The 16,679-nt window shown below is 39.7% G+C and overlaps 1 protein-coding gene across 1 annotated transcript in view; it reads right to left on the bottom strand.

Moving 5' to 3' along the window:
- LOC139126562 (uncharacterized) overlaps positions 1-15,911 on the bottom strand; it is a 36,873-nt gene extending 20,962 nt beyond the window's left edge. The window contains exon 1 of the mRNA XM_070692634.1: positions 15,695-15,911. Coding sequence (XP_070548735.1) covers positions 15,695-15,818 — 124 coding nt within the window. The 5' untranslated portion in view covers positions 15,819-15,911. The remainder of the gene's footprint in view (positions 1-15,694) is intronic.
- Between the last annotated feature and the right edge of the window lie 768 nt (positions 15,912-16,679).

The raw sequence follows: 16,679 nt of genomic DNA on the forward strand, positions 1-16,679 counted from the left end.
AAATGATTATGTCACGTCGTCGACCTCGCACACCTGTATTCTGCTAGCTTGACGTCAAACTCAAACGTTTCCGACTCAGAATAAAAATGCTGAATACCGACAGAGGAATCGTGAAAAATAGTTTGAATACTGAAGATATCCACTTGCGCTTCATAGGCCGTCCTACAAACTGCTTAAATCCTGATATGGGGCCCCCCAAGGTTGCTGCAGTGCCACAGGTCCAGTAGGCATAGGATTTGTGGATGATTTTTTCCTATAATTATCATAAAAAATAATTATGAATATTAATAAATTATTAATATGAATGTTACAGAATATTAAAACTTTTTTACACACAATGTCGTCTACTTTGTGTAAATGCCATCTGGACACTCCATTGTTGTGATAATTATGATTATGAATAAATTATGATTATGATTAATAAAGTCATATTTTACACATTGTAATGTGCTTATGTGAACAACCCTCTGGGAACCCTCATACAGTTTCACAATCTATGCCAAAATATACAAGTGACACCATTGCCCAGGTTCAGTCTACGGCGAGAGTTACCATTGCCCAGGTTCAGTCTACGGCGAGAGTTACTACACAGTGTATATAATGAGAAGGTAGCCAGCTCCACTCGACAGTAAACTGACATACCCATGAATTACCTCCGTTTTCTTCACTTCTGCATGTTGATTCTCAAAATTTCTCCCGGTGTTGGCATGTCCATAAATCAGCCATCAAATCTACCCAGTTTTAGCCACTTAGACGGACAATTTGTGAAGTTTGAGGCTGCGAGAAGGTATATATCGCCAATGAAATGATGCTGCCTTAGCGGAATCGACAGCATCCGGGATCTTGTAGGGCCGTTTGCGAAATTTGAATGTAGCCGCCAAGCGGGGCCGAGGGCGGAGCCATGATTTAACGTTATTAGATATGCTGACATAATTGATCGTACGGCCAATGAACGCTCGTGACTTTAATTAGACCTCTCATCAGTTGACCCGAATGTACATGTGTCTGATCAACATCAAAACGTGGAATGAGTTTCATTTCTCTAGTTGGACGATGTATTTTTCGAACTTTATAGCAGTTGTAAGGTTGCTCCAAAGCAGCTTACTGGGTATGCGATCAATGGAGGTGGTAGCTTCAGCGAAACGGGGACAGCATCAACTGAACAAACACCGCAGTAGGCAGCTCAATATAGATTGCTGCGATCGTGTTTGCCAGCATTATATACACCTTATCCATATTATTTGATGACACCGTCATCACGTACGTCCATTACAAACGTCCAGATGAAATTCTGACGACAGTGAGCACACCGTCATCAACTGTGACCGACTCCTCTGCCCCTCCTCCGCCAAACACATCAGCGACTAATCCGTAGCAATTAGCTAAAATGTTTCCATTAGCTATGATATTTGGCCGTGGCGGTGACCTTTGATTTGAACGAGTTCGCCGCTGCGATATCATAGCTAGGTTTCCACGGTATCCACCTATTCCCGAAAAACCTCCGCCATGTGCACATTATACCCACAAATACCTTGAATAGCAAGGAACACGACTAACACTTCCAGGCTTACAAACGTGCTGACATTTTCTTGCCCGTTCTCGTTTCAAAATTTTAGTGTTTTTTCCATAGACCCTGCTGCATCCGTGTGTAGCGTCAATTGTTTTTCCCGAAGACAGAAAGTCCTCGCTTCAGTTTCTGAGTGTGATAAAACTGCAGAGCTTCGGTTAGGATTTCCAAATCTGCGTAAGGCTGTTCGCAAATGGTTTTTCTATTTGCGTAAAATGTACCAAAAATGCGTACAACATGACTACATGTAAGTACCTATATATAACAGCTGTCTACGCGATATCGAAAACCGGTTCAAAAGTCAATGAATAAAGTGTTCAATAAACAACATCAGTGACAATGTTTTTTCTTTGATATTAGTTTCACAATTTGTTCTGTTCTATTTTCAGTCGACGATTTTAATTCTTACTTATTATTTAGACTACAACTTCCCACTATTGCCTTCGCTGCTTGACCTATCATCGCTGCTCTGAAGTCAAATTCACTTAGTCTCGGGCCTTCCATGGTTATCGCCATCAGATCATTTAGATCAGGCATAGTCACTTAGACAGCTACGTTTCCATTTTGTAATCCTGTTTTGGGTACTGAACCCACGCGCTCACACGGGACAGATGAGACTGGAATCACGGCTGCAATTATGGCCAATTTTGCAATATTCTGGAATAAGTTTGCAGACCGGCATAAAACTATTATTTTTAAGTCTGCGTAGCATTAACTTAAACTTGATATTGGACTAGGAGATCTTCAGGGTTTACAAGTATGCATTGGGCGCAGCGAAAAAAACCCATTTTTTGCAATAACGACGAATCTATTGAACTTTTTACATTTTTATTGGTACAGACTTGAAGGAAAACGTGATTGACAGGATGTAGGACAAAATATTGCTAAATTATGAACATTTTTATCAGCAAACAATTTATTTTTAGTCCTGGATAAACTTCACATTGAAGGGAAACTACGTGTGCTCATGTCTTTGTTACAGAGACTGCGCTTTTTAATGCTTATCGGATTACGCAGACGTCATTTTACTTTGCGTACTTCAAAGTAATAACATGCTTGAAATACGCAGGATTTTGCGTTAACGGAAGCTCTGTAATAAAACTATTGATAATATTATTAAAATTTCAATTTTTCTCAGTAGTTTTTGCAAGACATGGATATATTTGTCTAACATATTCAAAGAAAAGTAACAGGTCCTCGTAACGCCAGCACGCGCACGCCTTTTCAATAAAAAAGATATCCATTTCAAGGTACATTGTGCTTTGTCTGTAAAACACGTCCGTGACTGCGTTTTTAATATTTTGTTGGGCAGCAAAATAGACGACAGTCAACGCTGCCTGTATTTTCATTGTAAATCTCTGAAAATCACAAGTTCAATTGGAAGGTGACTGCGTATTTGTACGTACGTACGCTGTTTTGAGGTCTCCTCGCCAAGTCGCTGAACTTGACATATTTTCACAATGTCAACCGGGTATCTATCATAAACAAACGCATCTGCAACCCGTCATCCGTTTGTAATCACACATACATAGCTTGGACCGTTGACTTGAGGCATCTCCATCCTTGGACAGACCATAAAGTAATCGTACAGTGTAAGTGTAACTTTCGTGTGTAAAAAAAGGTCACGAGCGTTCATTGGCCGTACGATCAATTATGTCAGCATATCTAATAACGTTAAATCATGGCTCCGCCCTCGGCCCCGCTTGGCGGCTACATTCAAATTTCGCAAACGGCCCTAAAAGATCCCGGATGCTGTCGATTCCGCTAAGGCAGCATCATTTCATTGGCGATATATACCTTCTCGCAGCCTCAAACTTCACAAATTGTCCGTCTAAGTGGCTAAAACTGGGTAGATTTGATGGCTGATTTATGGACATGCCAACACCGGAGAAATTTTGAGAATCAACATGCAGAAGTGAAGAAAACGGAGGTAATTCATGGGTATGTCAGTTTACTGTCGAGTGGAGCTGGCTACCTTCTCATTATATACACTGTGTAGTAACTCTCGCCGTAGACTGAACCTGGGCAATGGTAACTCTCGCCGTAGACTGAACCTGGGCAATGGTGTCACTTGTATATTTTGGCATAGATTGTGAAACTGTATGAGGGTTCCCAGAGGGTTGTTCACATAAGCACATTACAATGTGTAAAATATGACTTTATTAATCATAATCATAATTTATTCATAATCATAATTATCACAACAATGGAGTTTCCAGATGGCATTTACACAAAGTAGACGACATTGTGTGTAAAAAAGTTTTAATATTCTGTACATTCATATTAATAATTTATTAATATTCATAATTATTTTTTAATGATAATTATAGGAAAAAATCATCACAAATCCTATGCCTACTGGACCTGTGGCAGTGCTGGTATAAACCCTACCGCTCCCTCTGCTGTGCGTTGTTGGACTCTGGTCATAGTTGTAATCGACAAGCAGCAAGGTCTTCCATAATTGTAGGCATACTTGATTTTGTGCTTTCTACATGTCCTCTTTGTGTGAGAAAAACAATTCACGGAATGTCTACCACCAGGGCTTCGAATGTCCCTCCTATAATGATTGAAGCGGTGACCTGTGATATGTTCAAACACCGTCCCTCCACCTACCGTGGGTGGGTGGAGGGACGGTTGTTCAAACGTTATTAGAATCCTTAAAAAGTACAGTGCATTGTTTGAAAACATGTCCTTCACACGTGTAATCACTATTGCTACTGTTGATAAATGAAATCTGTCCAGTTATACATTAGTATACTGAAATAATCTGCTTGCTCTAATGAAATATTTCGTCTATAAAAAATAGCGTCAATGACACTGTAGCTCCCATCCTGGACTATTTAGTGTTTGTTCTCTGGTTAGATATTTGAACATGTGTGAAAGGGATAAAGTGCATGAAGTGAAAATACTTAATGAAATGTACTGGAGACAGTGAAATATGTTTAATGTAATTATTCAGAATATAAAATGGAAAAAATACAGAATGAGATATATCGAATACTGTGATACAACCATTAACTCAACAAGTCATTTACAATGACATAGTCCCCACTTGTAATAGGAGTATTAGTCTTGATGGGGCAGGAAAATATGGTCATTAAGAAGTATCACTGGAGTGTATATGTTGAGATCTATGGGCACATAGGTCTATGTCGTTGTTCCCAATTTGAAACACATGTGGCATGTCTAAGTTATGGTTCTAAATCGGGAAAAAAGCAGACCTCTAGCAGTATTGGCCAGCCAAGAAATACATATGCGCATTATAAATGAGGTACAAGATGTGACATCTTAAGGTCTAATATCCTATCAAAATTGGAGGTATAGAACTTGTGGTTACTGAAATATGCATATATATGTATAATCAAGGTCAAAGGTCATCGAGGTCACATGACATTTTGAAAAAAAAATTATATTGCTAATTAATCCCTATATGCCAAAAAATCAGATCTCTAGCTCTATTCGCTTGCCCAGAATTAGATGTGTATATAATTAATGAGGTAAAGCGTGTGTTGTCGTAAGGTCTTCCCATCCTACTAAATACAAAGGACATAACACTTATTTATTGACATAAACATATATTTTAGGTAAAAGGTCATCGAGGTCACATGACATTTGGTCAAATAGTTTCTCTCCTATAGTTATCCCTATATACCAAAAATCAGACATCCAGCTCTATTGGCTCGCTCAGAATGAGATATGCGCATAATTATTAAGGTACAGTATGTGGCGTCATAAGGTGTCCAATCATACCATACATGAAGGCTGTAGCACTTGTAGTTACCGAGTTATGGAAAAATATGTTATTTTGAGGTCAAAGGTCACCGAGGTCACGTGACATTTTGTCAAAAAAATTGTTTTGCTAAGTTATCCCTATATACCAAAAATCAGACCTCTAGCTCTATTGGCTCGCTCAAAATTAGATATGTGCATAATTAATGAGGTACAATATGTGGCGTCATAAGCTGTCCCATCATACCATACATGAAGGGTGTAGCACTTGTGGTTACTGAGTTATGGAAAATATGTATATTTGAGGTCAAAGGTCATCCAGGTCACGTGACATTTTGTCAAAAAAATTGTATTGCTAAGTTATCCCTATATACCAAAAATCAGACCTCTAGCTCTATTGGCTCGCTCAAAATTAGATGTGCGCATAATTAATGAGGTACATATGTGGCGTCATAAGGTGTCCCATCATACCATACATGAAGGCTATAGCACTTGTGGTTACTGAGTTATGGACAAATATGTATATTTGAGGTCAAAGGTCACCGAGGTCACGTGACATTTTGTCAAAAAAATTGTTTTGCTAAGTTATCCCTATATACCAAAAATCAGACCTCTAGCTCTATTGGCTCGCTCAAAATTAGAAATGCGCATAATTAATGAGGTACAATATGTGGCGTCATAAGGTGTCCCATCATACCATACATGAAGGCTGTAGCACTTGTGGTTACTGAGTTATGGACAAATATGTATATTTGAGGTCAAAGGTCACCGAGGTCACGTGACATTTTGTCAAAAAAATTGTTTTGCTAAGTTATCCCTATATACCAAAAATCAGACCTCTAGCTCTATTGGCTCGCTCAAAATTAGATATGCACATAATTAATGAGGTACAATATGTGGCGTCATAAGCTGTCCCATCATACCATACATGAAGGCTGTAGCACTTGTGGTTACTGAGTTATGGACAAATATGTATATTTGAGATCAAAGGTCATCAAGGTCACATGACATTTTGTCAAAATATCCGAGATATATGCGTGAACGGATGGACTTACGGATGGACGAACAGACGGACATGACCCAATCTATAAGCTCACTGGACTTCATCCGTGGGGACTAAAAATTGTGTCACTGCATCCTTTTTGCAATATGAATACGATGAGAAACTAAATTTTTATTTTTCGTGGCCTTATACATGGGAGTCTATGGAGATCTGCCTTATACATGGGAGTCTATGGACGTGTAAACTAAAAATATGCAAATTTCACCACGATTTGCCCAAATTTGGGAAAGGTCACTCCTATGCACTTCCATACCAAGTTTCAAATCAATCGGACTTGTGCTTTCAAGGCAGGAGATTTTTTGACCAAAAATGGGAGAAAATTACAAAAAAATTCATGAAAAATAGCAAGTCCAAGATACTGACCCAAGATGTGCACAATCATTTCATGTCAGCCCAAAGTACTTACATGCTAATTTTTCATGTAATCTGCTCAGTGGTTATTGAGTTTTTTCAATTTTGACTGTTTTTACATTTTTTCACTTAATTTGCATATTTTTGGCAATGACAACTTCATTTGAACAAAATCTCATCTACAGCCCATCATCCATGTACACACCAAATATCAAGATGAAATGTACAGCGGTTTTGGAGTTTTTGATGTTGACGGACAGACATACAGACATACAGACATACAGACGTACAGACATACATACATACAGACATTTCCCTAGCCTATAAGAATAGCTTCCATTGCCATATATACATATGGCAATGGGAGCTAAAAAACCCCTATCATCTGTGCTCTCGCTGTCGCTCATAATGTTCATAAATTGAGAACAAATATAAAATTTACGGGAAAATGTAAATTTACATGCATGATTGGCCATTTACAATTTTGTTATTTTTGTAGCCTGATTTATTGTTAAGTTTATGAATTCTCAGGAAATACTAGTATTCTGTCATATCTTGTCTTTCAAAAACTACTCTGCCCCTATCATCAGCCTTTGATTGACACACATGGTGATAGCACAGCCCCTCTACTGTGGTGATAGCCAGCTTTGGAATTTGACTTGTGCCTACATGAGCAGTGAAGTCACTCCAAGTGAATAATTATAAAATTTCAAAGCAATTTTACGGTTTCAGCATTCTCGCAGGCCAGAGCGATAATTTCCGCTCCGCTGACCTCCGCAAAAATCAAGCTCTGGCAGAATACGCCGGGAAACTGCGGAAGTACGAATGGGGGTTAATTAATTATTCATGAGAACATATCATCAGAATTAGCCAATCACGAATAAGTTTTACAAAGTCATGTCGGGTCGTAAGCTCCTCATTGTCTGTGTGTACACAATCGCTTTCAGGGCCTGAGATCCTCTGGTTCTGTTGCACCTCTTCCGATGTATGTTGCATTAAATCCGACAGCTTTCAAAATTTTGACTGTTTTTCTGTCATGATCGAGAGCAACGGCGACACCATTTGAATACTATGCAGGGTTTTACATGACGCGCATTTCTGCGTCCTTTACGCATAAAACCGGACCCAGGACCCCTCAAAAACTAAACTACGCGTCCCTTCGGACGCACAATATCTGTTGCCGGTGTATATCTCGCGAAGCTGCTGACACGTAAAACACATCCCAGTAAACCTTACCGACCCCATACTTTAATAGAATGCTCCGTAGTGCATTGGCCTCCACTGTTTGATGACCAACGGTACCCGCGGAAACAAATTTTACTACCGTAAAAAGTGACTTTCAAAATGTAAACTGATTCTTAATTGGTCGATATCTTGTTTGCGGCGATCAATACGTCTTTATGCATTATGGCGGGTCGTGTCAAATACCGAAAACAAGCCGATCTGCGAAAGTTTTTCGACGGCCGCAGCAACCAGCACGATGTAGGTTCGGTCGAGGCCGAAACAGCAGCTACGCCATGCGATACTGATACATCAGATCCCCCGGCCAAGTCAGCAAAATTACGAACATTCAACAGAAGTTGGCTCGATAGATTTAAATGGCTTCGATATTCTGAAGAGCGAAACGTCATGGAATGCGATGTATGTTGAAATCGAATGTTACATGCCCGTTCACGGAAGGTTGTTCTAATTTTCAACATTCAACTCTCACTCGTCATCAGGACTCGAAAAGTCATCTCACAAGTGCTAAAATCCTAAGCTTGAGGTCACAATTTACTACTGCTCGCAAATCTGCAGAGGACCGCAGGTACCAAGGTGCAGGGTATGAGTAACGAACTCGAGGCGTACGCTGCACAATTACGTACTGTTTACCTGATTGCTAAACGTGACCTTCCGTGCGATGTATTCACTGACATCATGCATCTACAGAATCTGAACGGCTTAGACATGATTACAAACGTCCTCAGATAGTTATGGAGTTTGAAGAGTGTATTCAACGTGTGATCGAGAAGTCCCTGATTGATAGCATACATGCAACTTGCAAGTGATTTCATCGGTATAATGTTGGATGAGACTTGTGACATAACCGTTCATAAGAAACTTGCCATATATGTTCGATATATTCAGAATGGCGAGGCGAATGTTTTCTTTCCTCGGTAACCAGCAAATTGCCACTGCTGCAGGGATCGAAAACGCCTTGATTGAATTTTTGACTAGGAAAGAAATCTGTGACGCGGCCGTAGACAAAATATATGGACTAGGGAACAGACGGGGCGGCCGTAATGACCGGTCGTTTGAACGGGTTGGGTGCAAAATTAAAAGCCAGAAATCCCAACCTTGTTCAAGTGCATTGTGTTGCACATCGATTGAATCTTGCTGCTTCTCAAGCAGGCAGAGATATTGAATATTGCAAAGAATATCATAATATAATCCATTCATTGTATAATACTTTAATGACTCTAGTGTGAGATATGACAAACTTCGAGAAATTCAAACTCTGTTGAATGGGAAGGCAAAACAAATAACTGAGCCTACATCTGTTCGCTGGTTGTCGGTTGAATCAGCTGTCAAGATGATTTTCATCAGTTTTGAGCCAATTGCCTTGGCACTTGCAAGTGACAAAAAAGGGGGAAAGGCTGATGGGCTGTTGAAATTTGTCTCCAATTCATTGTTTCTGCTATTCACTGCCTTTTGATTGATGTCCTTACTGTGATTGGAATTTTGAGCCTTACATTTCAGAAAGATTCTGTCAACCTATCCCATATCAAAAAAAGTGTTCAGTCTACTAGTGACACATTGAATACAATGACTAATGATTCACACACTGTCAGAGAAGTCTTTAATGCTTTTGGTGATGTTCCTGGCAATGGTCAGAAAAACACATACAAAAACATTCAAATCACTTACAATCAGCCACTCAGACAGAGCTTCTGTAGTGTACGAGAAAATTATATCAACAAACTACTGCAGAATTTAGATTGCAGATTTCCAGATGATGAGATGAATATTCTGGAATGTTTTGATGTAATTCTAAACCCACACAGATATCCTGAAAATTTGGCCAACCTACCTGACTATGGGGTCAACCAGCTTGATCAACTGTTGAATCATCATAACAATACACCAGGTATTGATGCTGATAGAGCTAGGGCACACTTTCTTGTTTACAAACACTTCACAAGATCTCACACGGACGCACTGAATTTTGATATGTATATCAAGCTGTTGCTAACTGATTTTACAGAGGAGTATCCTGATCTTGCCATTCTTGCTAAAATTGCTCTTGTCATACCAGTGTCTTCTGCCCCATGTGAAAGGGGCTTTTCAGTACAAATGCCATCAAACAGTGGGCACGAAATAGACTCAATCCTCAAAGGCTTAATAGACTAATGTTCATCAAACTGGTTGGCCCCATCACAGATGATTTTGACTTCATAAACAATGCTAGGTTATTTGCTGAAGGAGCTGCTGGCAGATTGTGAACTCAACCTACTGGACTTGCTAGGTGAATGCCATTTCAGAGTATGAAATTACCTTCTTGTCAATTTGACAAATTTGAATACTTGTTCAATTTCACAACTTTGTGAACTTGTCATTAAAGTTATGAGATCATTTCAATTATGAATAGTGTTCTTTGAATTGATCAATGAGGGACCTCAGTATGAACTAGAATTTTCATGTAAGAATAATTTTAAGAAATGCGCAACCATTTGCCGTGTGTTATAACACTAATTGAACACAGTGAAGACCATGGCATGGATAAACAATAAAATATTCTTTGAAATAAATTGGGACCCCCATATTTTGATGTAGGACTCCCATTTTCGAACACCAGGGGTCCCAGGGACTCTCAAAAGTAAAAAGTGATGTAAAACCCTGCTATGGCTTCCATAGGTACACAGACTACGGCCATCAACGAACCCTATATACCTGGTCCCACTGCAAGGTCGTCGTCCCCGTACACTCAGTGTGACTATTTTCGGACGATCTCGGTTCGGACATTCAAAGACATGCTGTTCGTTGTACTCACTTTGCTCCGTATTGGTAGCGTTTTACAAGTCATGATACCGCATATTAAGTCAGGTGACGCTGCTGTCCCGTTTTGAATAGTTAGTTTTTTTTGGTAGAAGCTATTTCGGGCGCTATAAAACTTCGCGAAGTTAACACACCGTACGATCTAAAGCAACACACAGAGACAGCCCATATCCGATGTAAGCACCATACACGTTGAAATATAGTTGCGTCGTCCATGGGTTGAACGTAACTAATTTATCACAAAATTTTTACAAACAGTTTTCTCAACACATCGAAATTGAAAATCGAGGGTTTGAAGTTTCAAAATATCAATATTTAGCCCCTATAATCACATTCCAAATACGACGTCCGATTACTACGCACTCACTATGGAGTCAACAATTTGGCAACTTTGACCCCCCCCAAAATACCACTTCCGTCCTGTTAACAGGATAAACACAATAAAGTTTCGAAGGGTATGGTAATAAGATTTCGTACTGCTCGTTATTTGTGAAACGGCTTTGGGCGAAATTCACTATACCCTGTAGTACTACCTCCATGCACTGAGCGAGTGTACGCATAAGCTTATACGTGTTCGTACCCCGCTAGCTGAACTGCAAACCCATGGAACAAACTAAACCTCTCTTGGTTTGATTCCGTTGTAAGCGTAACTTTTGTGATGAATTAATGAAACATAATCGGACTTGAACAACTACGCAATTTCCCGAGATTTGTGATTTCGGCAGTGTTGAGACGATCGGGAGCCTAGCGTACATTTGTGATTTGTATCGCGGAGCACCAGCTCGAATGAGAGGGCCCAATATACCATTCATACGTTTCTAGCTCCATGTATACCCACAGCACGATAAGAAAGCTTTCAGTGTGAACCTTAATGAAGAGATCGATACATAAACGTTTATACATAACTTGTGGTAAAGTAAATTTATGATCAATAGACCAACGGGTTTTACACAGCCGTGTTGTTCTACGTCTGGGTCGGACACTGTCTATAGCGAGGCGTGGGGCCAGCTGCTCCAGTTATGCGAAGCTTCGATATAACGCCCGTGAAACACGATGGGCCGGACGGCCTGCCATGCCTGGTAGCGTACAGACTTGCCACCGCTGGTCCTTGTGCAAAGAAACCCATCTTTTCCTTGTAAAATAATTATCAATGGCGTCTTTTTGGTGTGAATAGAGCGGTTGAGTCCAAAAACATTAAACATTTACACATTGCGCGCTCCTCGTCGACAGTGAACGCTGTGTGGTAAACACCAAGATCAGCTCTGTAACGGGCAATCTCATTGGCTCGTAGGTTTTTCCTCGACTATCATAGAGCCTTGCAGCAATGCGTGAACGCTAAACGTGGCCAGTGATACCACGGCCTTTTCGGCGTTGGGTGATAAGACTCGCCGAAGAGGGCGTGGTGTACGACGATGCGTTATCAAGGAGAAGGCAATTGTTGACGGACGACAGATGGACAGATGACAACTGAGAAAGTAGCCTGTTTGATAAGCTCTGAATCCTAGACAGCAGAGCAAAAAAATAAGAGAAATTGCCAAAAACCAGATAAATAAATATCACCACAATTTTAATAAAGCTGACAGAGGTCAACCCAAGGATCGTGAATACAAAAATTTTCAAAACAAAATGATTTTTTGACCAAAAACGCTTAAACGTGCCCCCAAGTTACAACCATAGAACCAGATATGAACTGTAAATGCTCACGTGTTTCATTATATATTGCAGTAATGTGTAAATTTGAACCTTTGCCACATGTTTGCAACTTAATTGAAATAATTATGATCAACATAATAAACAATATTCACAAAGATTAACTCTATAGGTCATTAAGTATTCAAATATGTAATTAACTGAAATAAAATAATTGATTTCTTTGACTGCTATCATTGTATCACCACTTTACATAGCAAGTGTAATTAATTGCCTTTGGTCAAGACCTTCAAATTATATATTCCAAACTTTGAAAGCTCATTAGATATGCAAACTATAAATTAGCTGACAAGAAACTTAAGTGCCAAATGATTCCCATATTGGTATAACCAGGTATAATCATCAATGTACATAGCATGTTATGCCAACTTTGATCAATAAATCCAAGTATATATCCCTAATTAGGAAAGTTAGTTAATTACACACATTAGGAATTGGCTGAAGCAAAAATGCTTAATGCTTTTCAATAATGTTATAGCCTACATAATAGTATCTTTAACGTACATAGCAAGTTCATCAATTTTGGTTTTGTAAATTCAAATATATATATCCCTAATTTCAAAAATTCATTAAATATGCAAATTAGGGGCTGGATGAAGTAAAAATGCTTAATGACTTTCAATTAGGTCGTATCGTAGCATCTTTAATGTACATAGCAAGTTTTGTCAACTTTGGTTTAGTCAATACAGATAAATATCCTGATTATGAAAGTTCATTAAATATGCAAATACGGAATTGGCTGAAGTTTAAATGCTTAGTGACTTTCAATAATGTTCTATCATAGTATCTTTAATGTGCATAGCCAGTTTCATCTACTTTGGTCACGTCAAATCAGATAAATACCCCTCAGTGTTCTCCCAGGATTTTTTGAGAAGAGGGCGAAGACGTGGTGCGAAGCACCACAAGCGACCGCGTCAGCGGTCGCGGGGGGAGGTCAGGAGGGGGTGTCCCCCCTCCTGCCGTTGGAGCTTTTGAAAAACAGAGATTAAAATGGTGTTATTTGGTGGCACTTGGGGAGTATTTTTTTTCAGATTTTTTTCGTATAAAAAACTCAAAGGAATGGAGATCTGAGACAGTATACCATAACTTTTATTACAGTTCACTGATTTCAATTATGAAGATTTCATTTTTGAAAACGAAAATGTAGCGAGAGACATACATTTATTCATCGATGTCAAAATTATCACCATAACACTCAGGTTTGGGGAGCATTTTTCAGATTTTTTTCGTACAAAAAACTCAAAGGAAAAGAGATCTGAAACAGTGTTCCATAACTTTTATTACAAACGAAAACATAGCGAGTCTAGAGACATACATTTATTCATCGATGGCAAAATTATCACCATAACACTCACGTGTTCGAACGTTCTCATCCTGATACAAGTCCGACCGAGCCTAAAATTAGGTTGTTTTGCTTTTGGAAGGAATACACAAACGAAATTCTAACCTCCTATAAAAACTTCAGTGTACTCTGCTGTCCTTGGTTACCCTCAAGCTCCTTGCCATATTTACTCAGCTAAGTCGGTTACCTAATGCACGGTCCCTATGGAGGGACCGTGGCTAACGTACCGTTACGGACTGAGCCATGCAAATATGGCTGCCTTCGATGAGTTGCACATGGGCTTATGATCTCGGATGACATCACAAACTCGCGAGATTTGCAAGATCGATGAGAATTACGTTTGCAGTCTGCAGGATCGACGCTCACGCTCGCATTTTGCTTGTAAATCACTGTCAACTTTTTTCCCCGTACATTTTATTGTTTTATTTTTCAAAAAATAAATCTTTTTCATTTCTGGCAAGGGGGCGCTCGGAATTTACAAGAGGGCGCCACGCCCCTGTTACCTTATTCAGGGAGAACACTGCCCCTAATTAGGAAAGTTCATAAAATATGCAAATTAGAAATTGGCTGATGAAAAAAGGCCGAATTACATTTAATGTTTTTATCATAGTATCTTCAATGCACATAGCAAGTTTCATCAATTTTGGTCATGTAACTTCAATATATATCCTTAAAGCCGCACTTTTCAATCCCTGGTTCTCGCATTAGTGGAGTTCTCCTCCCAGTCAAACACATGGCCAGTACGATGTTTGATTTCTATAACATTAATTACACAAACTGATTTCGATCTTTTGTCACCTTTTGCTAATCCTGCAAACAGAGCTTATATAATTGTTTGATTGACGGTCGGTTCAAATTGCCAACGGTCATTTATTCCCCAGCACCACACTCGAATTTCCTTAAAAAACGTCTTCCAGTCACGTTAGAATTTGAATATAACCACTGAGTTTGATCGGCAGCAGCTTTGTGCTGACCGCTTGGCAGTCTGTCAGCGTTTTTGCGGTCGGAAAAAACTAAAAAGTGGCATTTTCTTGAGCGTGAGCCCTCACGTTACCTGCTTGGTGTCCACTTGCACAGTGAACGCCGCCATAGGTTGGCCCCCTTTTAAAGGGAGGCTCCGCCTTTAATTTCAAAAACTCATAAAATATGCAAATTGGGATTTGGATGTAGTAAAATGCTTAATGATTTTCAATAATGTTAAATCATAGTATCTTCAATATGCATACCAAGTTTCGTCAATTTTGATTGAGTAAATTCAGATATATACTCCTAATTAGGAAATTTCATTAAACATGCAAATTAGTAATTATCTTTCACGTCACCCCTTAATATCTTTCAAAGCTGATATATCTTGGTGTGATCAACATTTGTAGTGAATCTCATTAAATTGTGTGTGGTCGTTGTCAATATATATCAGTTTTTTCTAAAATCATTAATATGCAAATGAGCAAAAAGTAAGCAAGCCACACCCACCAAAAACTAATCAGTTCTTGCCATTTGCAAACTAAATCTATGTACCAGATTTGATTATAATCTGATGAGCCGTTTTTGAGATATTGAGTACACAGACAGACAGACGGACAGACAGACAGACAGACATCGCTGCGACATATGCCCACGTGTGTCAACACGTGAGCAAAAAATTAACCACAAATCTTGGTTTGGCTGTCTGACTGAATTCAATTTTGCCAATGCATTTTATAACAACACAGAAATACAATTGATTTAGCAACAGTAGCCCTGCATACAGGTCTGTGTGTTCTCGGCGTTATATGGGTTCGACCACAGCCTTGCAACGGTCTATGGAGATAACTGGGGCTGATCCGGACTGCAACGAAAACACGGTCTTTTTTGCCTAAATTCTGCTCTATCGGGGCAAAATCCTTTCCCTGCTTACCTTTACCTCCTAACCGACCCAAGAAAAGATGCGATGAACTTCTCCTAACGTCCAAAGCTGTTCGTTTTCTGAAACATAGCGTACTCGACAGGTTGTTTACCACTTTGCCCATGGAGGTCGCCATTTTGAATCTCGCTGCAAGAACACAGTTATCTCCATGGACCGTTGCAGGGCTGTGGCTGTGGCCGTACAACGCCAGGAACACACAGACTTGTCCGCTGGGCTAAAGCTACACTTACCCTGAGTAATGTAGATGGCATCAAGGGTGGTTTTTTCATCATTCTGCTGCCATTACATGGCAACATTTGAATTCGTGTCAACCACTGGTGGTCATGCAGTGACGCCGTGTCGAGTTCGCCCGTCTTCCAGGACATGCAGAGGAATCCGCTACAATGGTATTTTACAGACTGAGATCAACTCATTTTCTGACGTCTGAATCGTTTTCACAACACACCAAAGTCTTGATTTCTTGTGTAAAAATGACAGCGATTTCACAACAACGGAGCTGACACCGGCGCGGCAGCTGCTACCTGTCGACGCGTCGACAGGTAGCATTGCAGTTCAAATTACCTGCGTAAAGTTGGCGTCATACTCATACTCACCCTCAGCCTCAGGGGTCACGCGAAAATGAGGATGAGGATGACGCTACAGCGTCAGCTTCACCGGTGTCAGATCCGATTAGTCCCGAATGCGTCTGATGGAATAGTAAGTGTAAAAACGACTTTAAAAATGTGCTCCATGTTTCATATCACTGTAAATGTTAATCAAAACACAGTTGGGTTTGTATTTCATAATATTTAGTAAATTCTCTGCTTCTCACGATGTAGCTACAACGCAACATTCTTAGCCCTTAATTTCAATTTAAAGTTCAAAGGTGGCGTTGACTTTTCAGGCCTCAAGTCATAGTTCTACAAGTTAATTGTTTTATATATCCTCTGAATAATTAGGGCTTTCATATCGCCTCTCATAGTGGCGATTTTACAAA

The sequence above is a fragment of the Ptychodera flava genome, unplaced genomic scaffold (assembly GCF_041260155.1).
Source record: "Ptychodera flava strain L36383 unplaced genomic scaffold, AS_Pfla_20210202 Scaffold_100__1_contigs__length_311780_pilon, whole genome shotgun sequence".
Lineage (NCBI taxonomy): Eukaryota > Metazoa > Hemichordata > Enteropneusta > Ptychoderidae > Ptychodera > Ptychodera flava.